General features: G+C 34.5%; 1 protein-coding gene across 3 annotated transcripts in view; it reads left to right on the forward strand.

Moving 5' to 3' along the window:
- The window catches only part of USP15 (ubiquitin specific peptidase 15), a 128,691-nt gene that overhangs the window by 42,144 nt on the left and 65,397 nt on the right, over nt 1-21,150 (forward strand). For all 3 annotated transcript variants that reach the window (XM_049782736.1, XM_049782737.1, XM_049782738.1), the window contains exons 4-6: nt 3,865-3,991; nt 6,864-7,009; nt 12,005-12,066. In XM_049782736.1, the coding sequence (XP_049638693.1) occupies nt 3,865-3,991; nt 6,864-7,009; nt 12,005-12,066 (335 nt within the window). The remainder of the gene's footprint in view (nt 1-3,864; nt 3,992-6,863; nt 7,010-12,004; nt 12,067-21,150) is intronic.

The following is a 21,150-nucleotide window of genomic DNA, read 5'->3' on the forward strand; positions in this document are numbered from 1 at the left end:
CAATACTACAGATTTTAAAAAGTGAATCTCAAGCTGAAAAAATATAAACAAAACAAATTTTAATAAAAAATTTTAAAAGCAAAACAATATTCATAATAATAAGAAAAATGCTGTATACTTTCAAAGTAAAGATAAAACAAATTGACTTCTTAGGGAAATGAAAGTCTTATAGTCCAGTCTTACTGGACTGTCCAGCATTCTGAAAGAAAGTAACTGCCAGCCTAAATTATGTCTTAGGACTTCTGTAGAGAGGGGATGGAAAGGATATTTATTTATTTATTTATTGGATTTGGGGTCATACCTGGCAGCGCTCAAGGGTTACTCCTGGCTCTGTGCTCAGAAGTCGCTCCTGGCAGGCATGGGGTACCACTGGAGATCAAACCACCATCTGTCCTAGATTGGCTACGTGCAAGGCAAACACCATACCTCTGTGCTATCTCTCTGACCCCTAGCAAGGATCTTTTAAAATGATAGTGTACAAAACCACTCATAGGATAAAATAATTGATAGAATTTATTGTCAGTAGATCTGTCCTAAAGAAAATGTAAAACAGTCTTCAGAATGGGAAAAAAAAGATTTCATATTTAAACCTGGAGGCACAGAAAAAGAATGTAGACTGAGAAAAAAGGGTGTATTTTCTTTTTTTTTTTTTTTTTGGTTTTTGGGCCACACCCGGTAACGCTCAGGGGTTACTCCTGGCTATGCGCTCAGAAGTCGCTCCTGGCTTGGGGGACCATATGGGACACCGGGGGATCAAACCGCGGTCCGTCCAAGGCTAGCGCAGGCAAGGCAGGCACCTTACCTCTTGCGCCACCTCCCAGCCCCCTATAATTTTTTTTGTTTTGTTTTGTTTTTGGGCCACACCCGGCAGTGCTCAGGGGTTACTCCTGGCTGTTTGCTCAGAAATAGCTCCTGGCAGGGACGGGGGACCATATGGGACATCAGGATTCGAACCAGCCACCTTTGGTCCTGGATCGGCTGCTTGCAAGGCAAACGCAGCTGTGCTATCTCTCCGGGCAAAAGGGTGTATTTTCAAGATAAATTGTTTAAAATAGGGGCTGGAGAGATAGCACAGCTTGCTATAGCAAGCTATAGTCTTGCAGCCAGCCAGTCTAGGACTGATGGTAGATCGAATCCAGGCATCCCATATGGTCCTCTGTGCCTGCCAGGAGCGATTTCTGAGCGCAAAACTAGAAGTAACCCTGAGCACCGCCGGGTGTGACCAAAAAAACAAACAAACAAACAAACAAACAAAAAAAAAAAAAACAAAAATTTTGTTTAAAATAGTAATAGTTTTTTCAGTGATGAACATATATAATTCAAGTATAGTGTTACCACTATATGTAATTATGATATACATATTATTAACATGTAATGCTAAAATAGTAGCTTTCAATGATATCGACCCTTTATACAGTGCTTCTCAAATAGTGGGGCGCGCCCCCTCCATAAAGGGGGCGCATTTGACCTCCTCAAACACTCATAACAAGCTAAGCCCCTTGTTTATGTCTCTGTATGTCTCTGGAGCTGAGAGTTGCTGTGTCCTGCTTCAAACCCCGCTTGGAAAAGCTATGCATTGCAAAACGTGCTCATTGTAGCCATTAATCCAGACCACCTCTGATTAAAAAATCAGCTCAAATTCTTTTATATATTTTTGTTATGCAGGTTAAAATGTTTTTTTTTTTAATAAAGATAATTGAGAAGCACTACTTTATAGCCACATCCTTCTACTTTGTGCAACTTCTGTCTTGAATGTAAAGATCTAAAACAAATTTTGTGGCTTGGGAATTTGATAAGGTTAAGTCACAGAGCTGGGCTGTTTCTGTTGGAGGGTGGAGGGGTTATGTTGGTCTGCTGTAGTCGATGCAGAAAGGAAAATCTCCCCTCATCCCTCACACCTTTCTGAGAATCCCACAGATTTATCAGCTAGGACCAGACTACCTAGGAGTCAGAAATAAGATATTTATCATCATCATCATCATCATCATTGTCATTATTGGTTGGGACCACCCAGCAGTGCTCAGGAGTTACTCTGGACCTTGCACTCAGGTGTCTCTCCTGACAGATTCTGGTGACAATATGGGATAGTGAAAATTAAACTTGGGCTGACCTCACACAAGGCAAGCATCCTACCTGCTGTACTATTTATTGCTGCAGCACAGCTTTAAGATATTTTAAATATAATTCTGGAATATTATTCTGAATATTATAGTAGAGATATTTTCCTGTCACCAAATGTTTTTGTTGTAGTTATAATAATTAAATACAGCTATGTATTATTTTTAATAAGCCTGCTTTCCTGTTACCTGGTCATCAGTCAACTCTTAAGTGGTTATTTTCAGTGTCTTGTTTATTTACTTATAATTTTGAGGCTACTAATGGTGGGGCTTTAGGGCAGCTATTTTGTGTAGAGAGTTGGGACTGTTTTGCCAGAAATTAAACCCAAGGCTTCCCGAGCAGTCTAGCCTTTTGAGCCATTTCCCTAGGCAAGTGCAAACATTTCATAAAGGTAGGAAACTTTGTGAAAATAGAAATATAATATATAAACAATAAACTACATATAACTATAATAAAACCAGTTAATAAATATGCTGATTATTTACTCTACCCTAGTGCTATTGCATCAAATTATTGTATGTATAGTATGTAGTTAAAAAGTTTTGATGATGGGGGTTGGAGAGATAGCACAGCAGTAGGGTATTTGCCTTGCAAGCAGCAGACCCAGGACCAATGGTAGTTCAAATCCTGGCATCCCATATGGTCCCCCTGCCTGCCAGGAGTGATTTCTGAGTACAGAGCCAGGAGTAACCCCTGAGCACCACCGGGTGTGGCCCAAAAACTGGAAAAAAAATACAGTTTCTATATGATTACAAAATAAACTTATTAGCAAAAGGAGGTACAAGCTGTTGCCTAATTTTAGAAATATAAATATATCAAGTATAATTTGGAGATCTTTTGTGAGAAAACAACTGCTGGATTGGACATAAAATACAATTAATTTTTATGCTAAACCAATTTTCCGGAAGTGAATGGCAAGTTAATAAGTTGCTTACTGAATTGAGGCCGAGCTGTAAGTACAACTGTCTTTTGGAGCCTCCCATTTGCCATATTTGTCTAATGTATCACATATCAGGTGGCTGATTACTATTTTCAGAAGCAGTATTCACCAGTATTTGTAACTGAAATCCTACAGTTAACCTTTAGAAGATCAAAAGGAAATTGACTTATCAAAAAGGTGACCCAAATGTATATATACTTTTTCTTTTCCTTCTTTATTTTTTGCATGTTTAGTCGCTTTATTTTAAATTAGTTGTTGCGTAGCATAACTGTTTGAAGGTCAAATAATGTCATCTTAATATGGGAAACTAACTTATCTAACTAACAAAACATAGCTGAATATTTTGGCAGAGGTAGTTTTGAATTATCTTAAAATATTTATTTAATAATATGTGATATTAAATTGCTGCTAACTTACATTATGTAAATCTTAACATGTGTAAAGATATACATAAATTAAGAACTAAAGGAATGTTCCTTTACTTTTAGTCAGGGCTAGATTTACAGTTGGTAAGTTTTCTCATCATAAATACTGAATTTGTTCATTATACTATAGCAGATTGTTGCATAAATCAATAGAATCACATTCCAAATGTCTCCTGTTGTTTTTAATATAATTTTCCTATCTGTTAAATATTAAAATTTTAGATCATATATATCTTATTTTATATTGATAGGATTTAACGGTAAATGTTATTTTCATTGGAGAGCTGCAGCCTCCTATGAGAACTGTATTGCTGTTGAGATATAGTGAAATCAGTTGAGCCTATCTGGCACTAATTCGCTTCTTGTATTTTTTTTTTTTAGGTGGTTGAACAGGGTATGTTTGTAAAGCACTGCAAAGTAGAAGTATATCTCACAGAACTGAAGCTTTGTGAATATGGCAACATGAATAATGTTGTAACTAGAAGATTTAGCAAAGCTGACACAATAGGTAATGTAACAACCTGTCATGGTTAAACTATTACTGTTAGACATTTATTTATCATTCTGTTCATTGTATTTGCTACTAGAATGATAGCAACTTTATGTATTTATACTTAGACATTTACAGATTTCTAGGATAGGTGCTGTATATCAGAGCTAGGAATCGAATTATTAATTATTTTGGTTCCATATTAGATGAGTTTACTATTAGATGAGTTACTATATTCTACTTTATATTATTTTAAGACATAGAATTATTGTTTAACTTCTGCATTTTCAAAATGTGTCACATTTAAAATGTTACAGTAAAATATAAAGTAGAACTTTAAAGACTTGATTAAATAAAACTTGGATAGGTAATATATAAAATTTCTTTAATAATAATAGTTTATTCTGAGCATGATGTATGGCATTTATTTATTTGCATTTTTCCCTCAACCTTTTTTGTACTTCAGTGCAATTAATTAATTTAGTCAGTAAGTTTCCCATTATTATGAAATGCATTTTATTATATAATTCTAGCATGGTATTTATACCTAATTTTATATTTGTATGGGTAAGTACATATCATAAATACAGAATTTAAAATTCTATTATAAAGGCTGCATTTCAAATTAAAGCCAGTAATGTATTTAATAAACTATAATTAAATTGCAGGGCTTTAGATATGAAACAATTTGAAAATTTTTTTTACCAAAACAATAATATCAATGGAATATAACCCTGGGTACTGGATTACAGAACTGAGAACATCAGATTGTAGCATGAGGGTAAGAGAAAGGCCAATGAAATGGACTGGAGATGACACTAAGACATGACAGGTCTTGAGTACTTTGGTAGTGTTATGGTGAACTCTGATAAGATCATAAGTATCAACACTGTTATAAAATGTTGATTCTTATAAAACACATTCTGTTAGCTATAATAATGAAAGAAGACATAGTGGTGGGTCAATGAGCCTTTTGGTGGTGATGACACTGATGAAGGGTGGTGTACATTCTATGACAATCTCAACCATAAACAAATTTTTTTAACCATGGTGCTTAAATAATTATAATATTTAAAAATAAATAGGAGTAATGATAATAGCATTGATCTTATTGAAAAATGCAAATAAATTGTTGAAGAAGGCCAATACAGAACTCCTAAGCAAGGACTAAATTAGCAAATCTATGATTACAAGATTATAGACTTCCTTTGTTGGAAGCTATAAATTAAGTACATTCTAGTTAAAGTATTTCTGCAATTCATAGGTTTATACATGCAAGACATGTTTTCTGCCTCTTGAGTCATACCCCCAAGTGATGTATTTTGGGGGTGATGGGAAGTGTGCAGGAAATGGGATTCCCAAGCAGTGCTCAAAAGATCTAGGGGTACCCATCACCTAGATTAGTTTGATTCAATGTGAGGCCACTCTCAGCAATGCTTTTTAAACCTGAGTTGGGAATGTTAGCTCTATTTACCAGAAATAGACATATTTTAGCAGTGCTTTTTAAATGCCTTTCTAATGTTTAAAAATGTTATATTCATTTGGTTGTATTAAAACTTAATTGTATCTTTATTTCAAATAGATGGATATTCATGTATTTGAACAACTAAATTGTTTCCAGTTTTAAAAAAAGAAAAAGACATCTTCTACTCATAATTGATTTAGAAATAAGGGTACTAGCTTTTTTTACCTTGAAAATAAGAAATTATGACACATTCTTTCAAACAGGTGCTTTTCTTTTATGTCCATATATTTAGTTTAACTTTGAGTAGATATTCAAGTGTAAATTATATTTAATTTAATATATATTATTTTTCAATTGGGATGCTCTAATTAAGAGCATTTTTAGGGATTGTAACAATAGTATAGCAGATAAGGTGCTTGTCTTGTACAGAGCCAACCCAGGTTGGATTCCATTTGGTTCCCCAAGCCCATGAGGAATGAGGCCTGAGTGCAGAGCCAGGAGTCATCTCTGAACACTGCTACTTGTGACCCCAAAACAAACAAAAAACACACAAAAGAGCTTTTATTTTTTTTGGACCATGCCCGGTGATGCTCAGGGGTTACTCCTGGCTATGTGCTCAGAAATCGCTCCTGGCTTGGGGGACCACATGGGACGCTGGGGGATTGAACCACAGTCAGTCCTAGGCTAGTGCCGGCAAGGCAGATGCCTTACCGCTCCGCACCACCGCTCTGGTCCCACAAAACAGCATTTTTAAAACTTTTATGAATGTGATAAGTTTATAATTTTTAGTTTATTTTGTGTTACAGAAATTATGTGTTAGTGCATTATTTACCAGTGTGACTATTACCAGCTCCCAAGAAAGGTGTTAAAAGATCTCAGAGAGGGCTCGGAGAGATAGCACAGCGGTGTTTGCCTTGCAAGCAGCCGATTCAGGACCAAAGGTGGTTGGTTCGAATCCCGGTGTCCCATATGGTCCCCCGTGCCTGCCAGGAGCGATTTCTGAGCAGACAGCCAGGAGTAACCCCTGAGCACCGCCGGGTGTGACCCAAAAACAAAACAAAACAAAACAAAAAAAAAGATCTCAGAGAATGGTAGTAATGTTGAGTGTAATTGTACAGTTTGGTTCCAGAATCGTTCTACTCTGCTTTAGTGTTACTTGATTTTGAACTCTTACCTTTGAGGTCTTAATTTTCCGAAGTTATCATCTGTCAGCGTTTAATAGCTGTTTTGTTCCTGTAAGGAATACCTGGTCTTATAAACCTTTATTATTTAGTTTTACATTATTTCCTACATAGTTGTTCATCTGTTCTTGCTACTACAGCCATATTTAAAATTTAGGGTCTTTATGCTAATGAGCAAAAATACATAGCATTTTTGGGCATGTTAAAATATTTATATTTACATATCTTTCCTCTTTAAATCTAGATACAATTGAAAAGGAAATAAGAAACACCTTCAATATTCCAGATGAAAAGGAGACCAGATTGTGGAACAAATACATGAGTAATACATTTGAGCCACTGAATAAACCAGACAGCACTATTCAGGATGCTGGTTTATACCAAGGACAGGTACTGTTTAGCAGCACTATTTTAAGCATGCTAGGAATTCTTTTTTTTTAATTCACAAACTTTGTGAATATCTTGTCATTCTGTGATGTGTTCTATTGTTTCTGACTTCCTCTAACTCATCATTTCTTCCCTATGCCTGCTGATTGGTAGCTGTACTTTACCTACTCTGCTTCCTTCATTGGAGAATAATCTACCTTTTATAAAGACATTCCTTTTATTTTAATAGTAAAAGCTAATATAAGATGAGCCAGCAAACTTTTGTTTTTAATATAAAAGAATAAATATTTTTGACTCAGTATTTGCTGTGGTCTCTACCACAAATATAACTCTGCCACTGTAAGGCCACAAAAAGAGTTTGGGATGATACATACACAAGAGTAGACATAGCTTTATTCCCATAAATTTTACTTAGAAATTCAGGCAGTGACTTGAGTAAATTGTAGTTTGCCAAACCCTGCCAGAAAGTATCAGCCCCCAGATTGATTTTTCTGATACCTAAAGAAATTAATATGGTGATAAATGAAGAATTCTAGATACAGCGTACAAGTCCTGTGATTTTACTTTCTAAATGTTTCTTTGAATCTATTTCATGCCATTCTTAATCTTCCATATTTCTATTAAAAATAATTTAAAACCGTGTTATTTTCCCTTTCATGGTTAAATCTTAGTAAAAGAATATACATCTATATCTATTTTATTGTCTTTAGTACATATCTTTTATAGTATTTGTTATGTATCATAGTTATTCACATATCTAGCTCTCTTGATAAACTGAGGTTTTTGTTTTGGTTGGACTTTGGGTCTTTTTTTTTGCTTTGATTTGACTTTTTTTTCCAAGTACTTAACTTTAAGCCTAGTTTTCTGATTCATGGGCAGGTTGGTTTTTTGTTTATTTGTTTTGTTTTTGTGATTATGGTTCTATTTTAATAAAACTACCACTGACATAATATACCAAGTTGCTTTCAAAACAAAACAAAACGGGAAGATTAACTTGTATAAGTGTCTACTTGATGTACCAATACTACCAAGACACAAATGTTCAGGAGCCAAGGATATGGCTCACTGGTAAAGAATATTTGTATGTTCTGTGGGTTTCCCTTGGATTCCCATCAAGCCTTCAAGTTGCTCCAGGGGCCGGAGAGATAGCACGGAGATAAGGCATTTGCCTTGCATGCAGAAGGATGGTGGTTCGAATTCTAGCATCCCATATGGTTCCCTGAGGCTGCCAGGAGCAATTTCTGAGCATAGAGCCAGGAGTAACCCCTGAGCGCTGCCAGGTGTGACCCCAAAAACAAACAAACAAAAAAAGAAGTTGCTCGAGGAATAAAATTTGAAAAATGTAAAATTATCTCTTTAATATTTTTAGTCATTAAACCTATGTAATGACTATTATTCTACCTAATATATACATTAGAAAATTGCAGATCAGAGAATTTAAATAATTTGACTTTCAAGACAGGAACGTATTTATCCGATAAACGATTAAATAAGGTTAAGTATATGTAAAGAATAGGCTCTTTCAGCTGTTTCATAGACTATTAAATTTTCTAGGTTTTGTAATACTTTCTAACTTAAATTAGCTAAATGCTGTATTCAATATTTTATACGTTTTATTACTCGGGCCTGGAGAGATAACATAGCGGCGTTTGCCTTGCAAGCAGCCAATCCAGGACCAAAGGTGATCGGTTCGAATCCCAGTGTCCCATATGGTCCCCCGTGCCTGCCAGGAGCTATTTCTGAGCAGACAGCCAGGAGTAACCCCTGAGCACTGCCGGGTGTGGCCCAAAAACAAAAAAAAAAACCCCAGTATTTTATATGTTTTATTACTAAATTGAAAGTTTACTTTGTAGAAAGTGAAACAAATAGATTAAGAGTTTGCCTCTCAAAATGAGTGGTCTTTATTTCTTTCCTTGTGTGTTTACATATGTGTTATATTTAATTAAATTTTGAAACCTTTCTAAAAATACTTTTATCTTGGCAAGTTAAAATTTTAACCACAGCAAAGTTTTATTTAGAAAATGACGCCTGGAGCCAGAGTGATAGTATAGCAGGTAGGGTGCTTGCCTTACATGCGACTGACCTGGATTGTTCCTCAGCATCCCATATGGTCCCCTAAGCACTGCCAGGAGTAATTCTTGAGTGCAGAGTCCAGAGTAACCCCTAAGAATTGCCAGGTCTGCTCCCCCCCCCCAAAAAAAAAGGGGGAAGAAAATGACATCTTTGAGTAAAAGAATAAATTTTAACATACCTGAATAACTTCAGCATTAATACCTGTGATTATAAAAGGATATGAAATTTTAAGTGCAGATATTGGTAGGAGTTAAATTATTGCAGTTGAACTTTAAATGCTTGATTCTTCCAGGGCCAGAGAGATCATACAGTGGGTAGGGCACTTGACCTGGGTTCAGTCCTGTATATCTCATATGGTCCCCTGAAGCCACCAGGAGTGAGTCTAGAGTGCAGATTCAGGATTAACCCTGAGCACCACCAGATGTGGTTCAAAAGCCTAAATAAATAAATAAATAAATAAATAAATAAACAAACAAATAAATAAATAAATGCTGATTTCCTCAGTTTTAGGATCTTGCTTTGAGAGCCCATAAACAACAATGTTAATATATAAATCTGAAATTTTCTGTAGTTAAAATTTTGCTTGTTGATCAATTACAGTATATTCACTTTAATAAAGTAGATAATGTGTCATCATAAGATACATTAATGATTTTTTAGGAGTTCCAAATCACTAATTTAATCTATAAAAAATATAAATATATTACTGCTGGAATTGTATTAAAAATTGAGGGTAATGATTAGTTGATATGATTAGAAAAAAATAATGTGATCAGAGAAGAATCAGAATTGTTAGGTATATGGTAGCACTTATTTATGTGTTACCTAAATTTTAAGTGTTTATTTTTAAAAATAACATAATATTTTAAATATGTGCTTTCAATAACATAGTTTAATGTATCTTAAAATCAGTGTTTTTATTTTTTGTTGTATGTATTCTAAGATAAGAGAATACATAGTATTCTAAAAATATTAGAATACATATTGCATTTTACTTGATTAAGAGTTTAATGAGAGTATATAAGTATATACTTAAATATATACTCTCTTATATAAGTATATAAGTAGGCTTGTAGCATATAGTCATCAAAACCTAGCTTTTTGATTTTTACCTATTTTTTATGACGACATTTATTTAACCACCATGAATTAAAAAATGATCCATGATTGAGTTTCAGTGTTACAGTGTTGAGCACCAGTCCCTTCACCAGTGTCCACTTCCCCCCATTAATATTCCTATTCCCCATCCTCACTCCCAAGCCTGATTCTATGACAGGCATTTTGATTCTTTTATTTCCCTTTAGACACTGGTTAACAATGCCATATCACTATACCTCTTTTAAGAACCCAGTCCTGGGCTGGAGAGTGACCACTTCCCTCTATAATTGTACTGGTGACAATGATATCAAGTTACTTCTCCTCTATCTTCCCTTTTTCATTGTATTTGGGCATTAGTCATTCCTCTACTGTTTTTATGTCCTATAGCTGAGGAAGATCTTTCTGTGTCTGTTCTTTCTGTGACTCATTTCACAAAGTATGATGCTCCAGATCTATATGTGTAGCAGCAAATTTTAGAGCTTTTCTTTTCTAGTAGCTATGTAATATTCCATTTGTATAGATACTATGATTTCTTTATCCTGTTCTTGGAAATCCTAGTTTCTTAAATAGTGGGCTGCAACCCAAATGTCATGTGTCTTTTAAAATCTCATTTTAAAAAATATTTCTTTATGATTTATTATCAATAAATGTTTAATTTGTATGTCTATTTTATTATATACCCACAGTTACATAAACATTTCTTTTTTTTTTTTTGGTTTTTTGGGCCACACCCGTTTGATTCTCAGGGGTTACTCCTGGCTAACCGCTCAGAAATTGTCCCTGGCTTGGGGGGACCATATGGGACGCTGGGGGATCAAACAGTGGTCCTTCCTTGGCTAGCGTTTGCAAGGCAAACCTTACCTCTAGCGCCACCTCGCCGGCCCCACATAAACATTTCTTGAATTGAAAGGTTTAAGAATCTTTGTACCACAGTGTTACCAAAACTATGTAGAGTAGGTTGTAGAATTATAATGATAAGAAAAGTTAATGCAACTGAATATATGTAGAATGCACACAAACTTGTATTACCTAGAATTCATGTTAAGTCATATTTTGTTTTACTAGGGAAATTTAACTCTCAACTTGAGGTGATCATGTATTTCTTTTGCTAATTTTTTATTTTTGCCTAGTATTTCTTTGCACAGACTCAGCTGTAGCACAAACTAGAAGAAAGGCTCTATGTTTGAGATTGGAAGATTAAAATAAAAGTGTAGTTCTGCCTCTCCTTGTATTTTTTCATTTGTTACAGTAATTACAGTCTACCAAAATTTCATACTACGGTAGTCTGATTCTTAAAAATGTGATTATCAACACATTAAGATGCTATAATTTGCAAAGTGATAATAGGAATACTGGTTTCTGTGACCTAAATTGTATATGATCTGTAATTTGAAGTTAGCTATACTACTGTTATTTGTGTTAATGGTATTTACATAATGATATGTTTAATAATGGACCTAACGTATTACATATCTGTCATTAGCAAAGTACTATTAAAGTTTACACAAAGAAATAATAAATCTATTCCTTAAACCCAAAGAATAGCTAGAGTAGAATAGCTAGATTTTAGCTACTTGGTTTGTACTTTCTTATCCTTAAGGCCCTAGTTTTTATCTTTTTTAATAACTTAGTTTTTTTCTTTATCATCATGACTGTGTATTTGAGAGTTTTCTCCGCTTCCTTGCAGAGCTTTAAAATCAAATTACAAATACCTCTTCTTCACTTTATCTACAATGTTCTTTAATTTCTTACTGTACTCATTTAAACTTCTGAAGCTATTTCAACTTTTGCTAAGAAGAAACACTCTTTATTGTGTCATATTTGCAGGTGTTAGTGATAGAACAGAAAAATGAAGACGGAACTTGGCCAAGGGGTCCTTCTACTCCTAAGTAAGTGCTCCCAATTTTTATGGCTTAAATCATGTTTTTCTAATTCATCAGTGTCAGGTAGTGAAGTCCAGAATGATTTAAACAATATGCTGGGCATATTTGTATACTTTTTTGTATTTTAATATTTGTTCTCAGTATAGAAATTATCTTAATGTGCTATAATTAAAATAAATATTAATTCTAATCTTGTTTAGAATAAGATGCAACATAAGTATTATAAATGTCTTGGTATTACTTTTACTCATTAAGTATTTTTCAAGCACTTTGTGATTTTGAGGGGGATTTAAAAAAATCTCTTTATCAAAATGAATCTGATAGATTAATATTTAGATGTTTTTTAATACAAAAGCATAAGTAGATAATGAAAAGTATAAGAATAGCTTCAGATGTTATTTGCAAAATTAAACAACTAGAAATCTTTTAAAACTAAAAAGGTAAGGTTACAACCTGAGAATGAACAAATTAAGTGCAAAATAGTGTTTGTTATCCAATGGCACTTTATTGTACATCAAGTCTGTCAGATTTACTTGTTTTACATAACTGAATTATTATTTCCATTGAATAGTAACTATTTCTCCCACTAACCTCCACCATTCTACTTTTATCTTCTAAAATTTGGACTGGTTTACATATCTCTCGTCTAATCTTCTCTTACAAGACTGAGTGATATTTTGTTGCATGCATATACCATCTCTCTATGTCAGTGGGCAATTTTTGTTATTTTTCCAAACCTGTCGTGAATTAAACTTTAAACTGTATTCAACAGGGGTGTACTGATATTTAAGTTACAGATCTTCGTTCCTTTGGCTTTAGACTCAAAAATAAGATTTCTTGCTCATATGTTAATTTTCAACTTTTAAAAGAACCTCCTACTGTATTTTTTATTTCTGGGCCACACACAGTGGTGCTATGCTCTAGTTGCTCCTGGTAATTCTCAGAGGATCAGGTACAGGTTGGGGGTCAAGCCAGTGTTGGCCTCATGTTGGACAAGTGCCATAACTCTGTCCAACTCCGTATTATTTTGTTTTATATAAAAGCACACTTCTTCCTTTTGAAGATGATCTAGGAGCTGTGAATCTTGAGTAATATTCCAAAATCTGAGATTTTTGTCATTTTAAAAACATTCTAAATCTTTACAAATTTTAATGCTTTATCTTAAGATAAGAAATTATTAAGATTAAGAAATACAGAATGTCTCTTTGAGATTCTAATGTTTGAGGCACTGGAACATTCAAGCAAAATTACATACCATACAGTTGGAAGTAGACATCAATGTTTGGAAAATAATGAGACTGAAGGTGTGTTTGAGTTCTACAAGTGAGAATTATTTAATAAAAATGTACAGAACTATTTATTAAACAGTGTAGAGAGTTTCTGTATGTGAAACAAAAATCAAAATAGACAAAGTAAGATGGCTCAAATCCTACTATGAATAAGTTCCCAGTGGGAAATTGCCTCAAATAGAAAAGATTGCTAAATGATTACAAGATTCACAGGGTGTACAGGGAAAGGTAGATGGGAGTCAGTATTTCTTTGACAAATGGACATAGCACAGTGGGAACGAAAAAATAGATTGTAGTGAAAAGGGATCAATAATTTTTTCAGAAATTTAAACAACTGGTATAGATCACTCCTGAAGTGTCTTGAAAGAAACACAGCTAACGTGGTACTTAATTGGAAAGACAACTTTTATCTGGAAATGGATAGAAAATATATATATAAATCTTTCTTTTATTTTAATATTGGCATCTTTTCCTAGGTTTTTGTCATGTCGATAAATGCTTTATAATAATACCAGAGGGAAATGTTTATGTATTGCCATTCACCCTTAAACTGCTCCCTAGTTATTTTGGTTACCCAAACTTCAGATCTTTTTTTTTTGAAATATTTATATTTATACTTACCTGTTTCTCTTTTATTTCAAGGTTCTCAATTTAGTATTCATTAAGATCTTGAATATGTATAGAACTTTTCCTTTGAAATGAGAGAAATGCATTTTTATTAAATTACTCTAACTCTCAGTACTTTGCTTTCTCTTATAGTAAAGTAACATATAATCTAGTAACATGCTTTCTAGTTTTACAAACAGAGCATGGTGACAATTAGATCATTGGCAAGTGTTACATTCAGTACTTAAAAGACAAACCCAAATTTTATTGAAATTAATTTTTAATGTATTTCATGCATAAATGAATATGTGTACAGTTTATACTTTTGAATCTCATAGGTACTAACAGTTATTTACTATTTTATTCTTTTCTTTCCTCTGATATTTTTCTTAAAAGTTTCTGAGCAATTTAAGTACATTTAATCAGTTAAGCTGACAAATGGAAAATAATTGTAGTCATGGTAAAAAGAAATCAGAGGATTAGTTGGCCTTAGGAGTGCTTTTTTTTTTTCTGACATATTTACGAATAATAATGTCAGAAAAGGAATGCTTTAGATGAAGCTTTATAGAAATTTTTTAAATTATGCTGTTTTTCTGAAACAAGTAAAAAATTCTGTGTACCATGACAGTTTTACTTAGTTCAATTTTATAAATTGCTCCAAAATACTGATGACATTTTTCCAGTAGTTCACAAAAAAATTTGAAGGGTCATTGATGATTATGAAAAGATAGTTTTCTTAGAATAGAAAAGATCCAGAAAATAATGCAGCATCAGAACTGAAGAAAAGTGAAAAACTAATGCAGCAGTCTTTGTTTTGGTGGTGGGGACAAATCTGCCAGTGCTTAAAGTTTACTCCTAGTCTTAGAAGTTAGAATAGCCTTTAAGTTTTAAAAATTAATTTGTAACTATATTGAGTGGTTTGTTTTTGCTAGAGTTTGGGGGTGGTGTGGAGTGTCTGGGGGATCAAATTAAAATCTTGATTTATAAATTGTTAGAGTTAGGGAGTTATATTTGAGTTGATTTGGGAAAAATTTTGGAGTGTGAGGACTAGAAAGATAAAACAAGTGTTAAACTGCATGCCTTGACATTGTTGCACCACAGGGTACCTCTGGTACCTCTCTTTCATCCCATAAGTAATACTGGGTAAAACCCTATACCGCTGTGCCCTTGCAGCACCTCTACCTCTGGCACTTGCATTGAACCATCAGTCTTATTGACCAGAAATTGCTGGAATCGGTCCCAATGCCTTCATATCACCATTTGGGAGGCCACCCAGAAAGTTAATTAACATGAACTGAGTATGAGATTGGGACTGACCCTACTTTCAAAAAAAAAGACTTCTTCCAAAGATGGGATTCAAGGTTTAGGGATGGACAGTCGAAGACTGATCGACTAAGGCCTAAGTCAAATCATTATGACAAATGTTTAGGTTGAAAGGTGCCTCTGCACTATAAAATTTATGAGTTCCTATCCCTATTAGATAAGAACTTATTTCTATACATAAGATTTTATACATAATATTTTAATGTGCCCATGCAAAAAGGAACAATGCCACATGATACTACCGATGCCATATAGGGGTAAAAATATTGAGCTAAACAATCCCTATAACCTGGTTCTAACCTGTACTCATCTTTGGAACCAGCACACTTTCCTGCACCAGCACCAGGAAGCAAACTTTCACGGGGGGAGCCCCAATGCTACCCTGCCACCATCTTGCTCCAGGGTAGGTTCATATGATACTGACTACTAGGAAACCAATGACTTGCTCTAAGCCAGTTTCCCTGCCTTACCACCTAATGGTGAGATGAAATCAGAATATACTCTGCGACACCTGGCTTCAACATAGGATCTGTGTAAAACCAAGATCTCTAATTACAGAAGCCTGACTGCAGCATTCATGATTGAGAACTTTTCCTGGGACCATGAGGAAAGACTTTGGAGTTAATGAGTTTGCATGAAACCTGTAGTTGGTCTTATGACAGGATGTTTCATGGGTAGGAACACATCCTGTCTTTTAGGCCAGTGGTTTTCCTTTCTAATTTCCCCCAATGTTTGCTGCACCTATGTAAAAAAACAAAAACAAAAACAAAAAACACTGCCACCACCTCCACCCCCCCTTTTTGTAATCTTGATAGGGGCTCCTGATTATACAGCAAATACTTGATAAGCTAAGTTAATTTATATCACAACTGTGAATAGTATTGTTTTTTCCATATAAATTTTCTTTTTCTCAAAGTGCTCTTAGAATGATTATTAGAAATTGAAAGTTTAAGATTGATTTTTTAATAGAATTATAATGTAGGATTTTATAGTTTGTTTTATATGCCTTGAAAATGACTTGATATTTAAATCTGGTTTCTGTAGCACTATTCAGATATTTTTATATTTCAGTTATTTAATATGGCTTTAGGTTTTATGTATGTTAAATATTCTGTACAAAAAATATGTGGTTTTTCTCTTGCTGTAAGACTCAACCTAGGAGGCTGGAGTGGTGGCACAAGGGGTAAGGTGTTTGCCTTGCCTGTGCTAGCCTACGACAGACCACAGTTCGATCCCCAGAGTCCCATATGGTTCCCCAGGCCAGGAGCGATTTCTGAGTCCATAGCCAGGAGTAACTCCTGGGCGTCACTGGGTGTGGCCCAAAAACTAAAAAAAAATAAATAAAAAAACTCAATTTAGTCTTGAATTGTTCTCTTTCAGTTGAAATACCAGGCAATATATTTCAGTTGAAATATTCAGAAATACTGAACAACATAAAAAAGTAATCTTGTTTTGATTTTTGGGCCATACCCAGAGTGCTCAGGCTTTACTCATGCCTCTACTCAGAGATCATTTCTGACAATTGCAGGGATCTAACCCAGGTCAGTTGTGTGGTTGTGTGAAAACAAGCACCTTGCCCTGTTTTATCCCTCCAGCCTCCAAACTGTTTGTTAGGTTTATCATTAGTAATGTTATGACTGGTGCCAGAGCAATAATACACCAGAGCCTTTGCCTTGCACATGGCTGATATTGGGTCAATCCCCAGCATCCACTATGACACCCAAGCACCACCAGTAGTTTAATATTCTTTATTCCTATTCAGTACCAAAGTCCCTAATTTTGTCTTTCTCATATCCAGATTATTTAACTGCTCTTTGAATTTCATTCTGATACCTATTTCCTAAAGAATTTCTTAATTTGAACCCATAATACCATAAATTTTCAAGGTGTCTTTCTACTTTTGGGGCTGGGGGGTTTGAAGGAGGAGACACTAGTGTGGGTCACAGCAGCACTATTCAGGAGCTATTCCTGGTTCCATTACCAGGAGTGGACCACTGGCAGCCCTTTAGAGACCATATGCAATGCTGAGATTTGAGCCAGGGTCTACTGTATGCAAGGCAAGCACCTTCCTTACTTTCTTACACCCCCCCCCCTCTCTATATATATATTTCTCACTCTCTCTTTGTCCACTTCTTTTACTAATACTATGACTTCTTTCTATCTAGCTGCCATGTTATTCGTAGAAATTGTGCACTCTTAGCTCTAGTGGATATTGTTTACTTTGTGAGTTAAATGAAAGGCCTTTATTAGTACTTTGTAGTATATGAAGCTCCACTGGCTATGTGGATGCAATGGCTCTGCTTACACTTAAAATGAATTTTTATATTCCAAAATATTTTGATGGCCTCTTATTTTATATCACAACAAATTCTCAAAGTTAGTGGATGGATTGTTAGCTAATTCCCATTTATCAGCTTACATGACACAAATTCTAAATATCAGATTGTTTGAATGGATGTATAGGTTAACTATGTAACATTGAAGTAAGAATCTTTTTATTCATATCTCTCCATCTCAGTCTGAACTGTCATTTTGAATTTCTTCTTTAGCCTCATTCTTTCATATGCTTAGTCAACAAGTCTCATGGATTGTGCCTCCAAACCTAATAGTTTTCTAATGTTTTGATCTTACCACTGTGTGTTCTATAAATACTTAAGGAAATATTTATATGTAGACTATACCCATTAATACACTTACATTACAAAAATAATGTAAGTATTTACAAATAATACTGAATCATCATATTTTCACATGAATAATTTGTGTAAACTATTTTTCAAAATAAAGTATGCTCAATAAAAGTAGAATAGTTTTACAGTTTTGCTAGTTACTTTTTAATATCTACCTGAATAGAAAATAGCCAAATTTTCATATGTGCTTTTACATTCTTTTTATTTTAATATGTTGTTTGGGATGAAATAAATGAAGAAAACTATCATCACAAAGGTAACTTAGAATAGTATTTCAGGTAATTGATACTACATCAGAACTTGGTCAGTGGTATTTTAATAGAGAAGGGTTAGTTGCTGTGTTTTCACTTGAACTCTATGCACTGTAGCCCAAAAATCTGTGAGGATTTATTTTAGACATTTGGAAAATATTAAGTTATGCAGATATTCTAAATAATGTTACCACCAGTTGTACAAGAAAAATGTGAGATGATTGGGAAGGTATAAAGCAAAGTGAAAATTTGAAAAATTCTGATTTTACTTGAATCCTCCAAGTATTATCATTGGTAGCAAATTCTTTTTTTTTTTTTTTCATTAAAAAGAATTCTTTTATTCAGTTTTGAAAACCTTTGGCCACCTCAGCATTTTATGTAAAAGAATTGAAAAGATACCTTAAGAGTGGCTACTTCTGATTGAAACTTCAAATAATGAATTTTTTTCCATATGGTGATATTCCTTTTAGCATACAGCAGACCTTTTTTATTCAGTCTTCATTTGTTGGAAATAATAAAAAAATGTTGAAACTGGAGTGATATTACAGTGGGTAAGATGATTTCTTGAATGAGTCAGATATGGGTTCAATCCTCAGCATCCCAATATGGTCTTCTGGGTTCTTCCAAGAGTGATCCCTAAAAGCAGAATCAGGAGAAATCCTGAATAAAGTTATGGCCTAAAATTAAAAAAAATAATTTTAAAGTATAAAAGAAGAGGCTGGAGCGATAGCATATCAGTGGGGTGTTTGCCTTGCACATAGTCAATCCAGGACAGACAGTGGTTCAAATCCTGGCATCCCATATGGTTCCCCAAGCTAAGAGTGATTTTTGAGTGCATAGCCACGAGTAACCCCTGAACATCATCGGGTGTGGCCCCCAGACCCCCCCCAAAGGAAAACAATGAAAAGAAATGTTATTTGGACAGATAAAATCAGTATTTTTTTAAACCATGGATTTATATTGAATGAAACTTCAGGGGTAGAAAAAAATGCAGTGACTTCTGTCATAGTCATGAATTGCTTCATGATGGGTATGCTTGTTTGAGAAATGTAGATAGGTCCTGTGAGGGGTGTTCCGTGTTGGGCAAAGGGAAGCAGGCTACATACATAGGGTTATGATAAAATCTATTTGATCGTATTTGCTATTATTGCCTGCAATGCCTTAAGTGGCACGTGGCTACATAACAGCTTGGTGTCACTTATATTCTTTTTCAGATACCAGCAGTTTGTTTTATATAGGGGCCACACCCATCTCTGCTGAGGGAGAATTGAGCCAAGGCCTTTATGATGCTTTATGCATGCCTGAAAGTGCAGACCTGACCGTTCTTGTTTCACAGTGCTCCCATGTATAACTTGGTGCTAAGACCTGATTCAGTATCTCATACTACCAGACACTGCTTTTTTGAGCACTCTTTGACTTTGTACCAGCAGTTTTACTCACCTCTACTTTTTTGCAATTTCAGTGCAGATAGTGAAAGAGGTCAAATTACCTTGAAATAACAGCTAATGTTGTGGTAGAGATAGTTTTAACATTATGTATGGGCATCCTGAAAAGCTATTACCTCTAAGCTAATTTTGATCACTGTTTTTAGCTGCAGCCATTATTAATCCCCTTGTTATTTTCATTGTTTCCAACTCATCTCTCACTTACCTTAATCTCTTCTCCTCTATTACCTTCTTAAGATGAGATAATTGTCAAGATAATTATGTTGACACCCCGCTGAAATCTTTGTGTGCTACAGCACAATTGAATAAAATATAAATTTCTTCATATAGGATAAAAAGATTTTTAATCACATCTAATTGTTTTTGCTTTTGTTTTTGGGTCACACCTGGCAACACTCAGGGGTTACTCTTGGCTCTACGCACAGAAATCGCTCCTGGCAGGCTCAGGGGACCATACGGGATGCCAGGATTCAAACCACCGTCCTTCTGCATGCAAGGCAAATGCCTTACCTCCATGCTATCTCTCTGATCCCACATCTAATATATTAACTTGTGTTTCTATCATTACATACTTCTATTCATTGAACTCATTCTACCTACTGAATGGGATTTACTTGTAATTCCCAGTACATTTCATAGTTTCTATACTAGTTTGTAAAATTCTTTTTTTTCCCCCATTCTGTGGGTGGCCTTTGTGGTGCAGAACTTCTCAATTTAAAGTAGTCCCATTTTTGTATCTCTGCTTCTACATTTTTGGACAGTGATGTTTCCTCCTCAAAGAAGCCTTTAGTCTCAATGTCATGGACTGTTTTACCTGTTTTCTTCTATATAATTTATGGTTCTAGGTCTGATATCAAGGTCTGTGATCAATTTTTATTTGACTTTTAGACATGTTATAAGACGGAGGTCTGAGTTCACTTTTTTGCATGTGGCTTACCAGTTGTTCTACTTGTTGAAGAGGCTTGGACAACACCATTTGTTGAAAGGCTTCTCTTGCTCCATTTTGGGTTTTTACCCCTTTATCAAAAATTAATTGATTGTATGTCTAGGGAACATTCTCTTCATACTTGTTTATACCATTGATCTAAGGGTCTGTCTTTATTCCAGTACCATATGTTTTAATAACTATTGTTTTTTAATACAATTTAAAGTTGGGGAAATTGGTGACTCCCATCTTCTTTTTTCCTAAGGATTGTTTTAGCTATTCATGGGCATTTATTGTTCCAAATAAATTTCAGGAGTGTTTGATCCACATCTTTGAAGAATGTCATGGGTATCCTTAGAGAAATTTCATTAAATGTGTACAATACTTTGGGGAATATTACCATTTTAATTATGTTAATCCCAATCCATGAACAGGATATGTGCCTCGATTTCTTTGTGTCCTCTTATTTCTTGAAGCAGTGTTTTCTGTTTTTCTTTGTATAGGTCCTTCATATCTCTCTCTCTCTTTTTTTTTTTTTTTTTGGTTTTTGGGTCACACCCA

Source organism: Suncus etruscus, chromosome 11 (assembly GCF_024139225.1).
Source record: "Suncus etruscus isolate mSunEtr1 chromosome 11, mSunEtr1.pri.cur, whole genome shotgun sequence".
NCBI lineage: Eukaryota > Metazoa > Chordata > Mammalia > Eulipotyphla > Soricidae > Suncus > Suncus etruscus.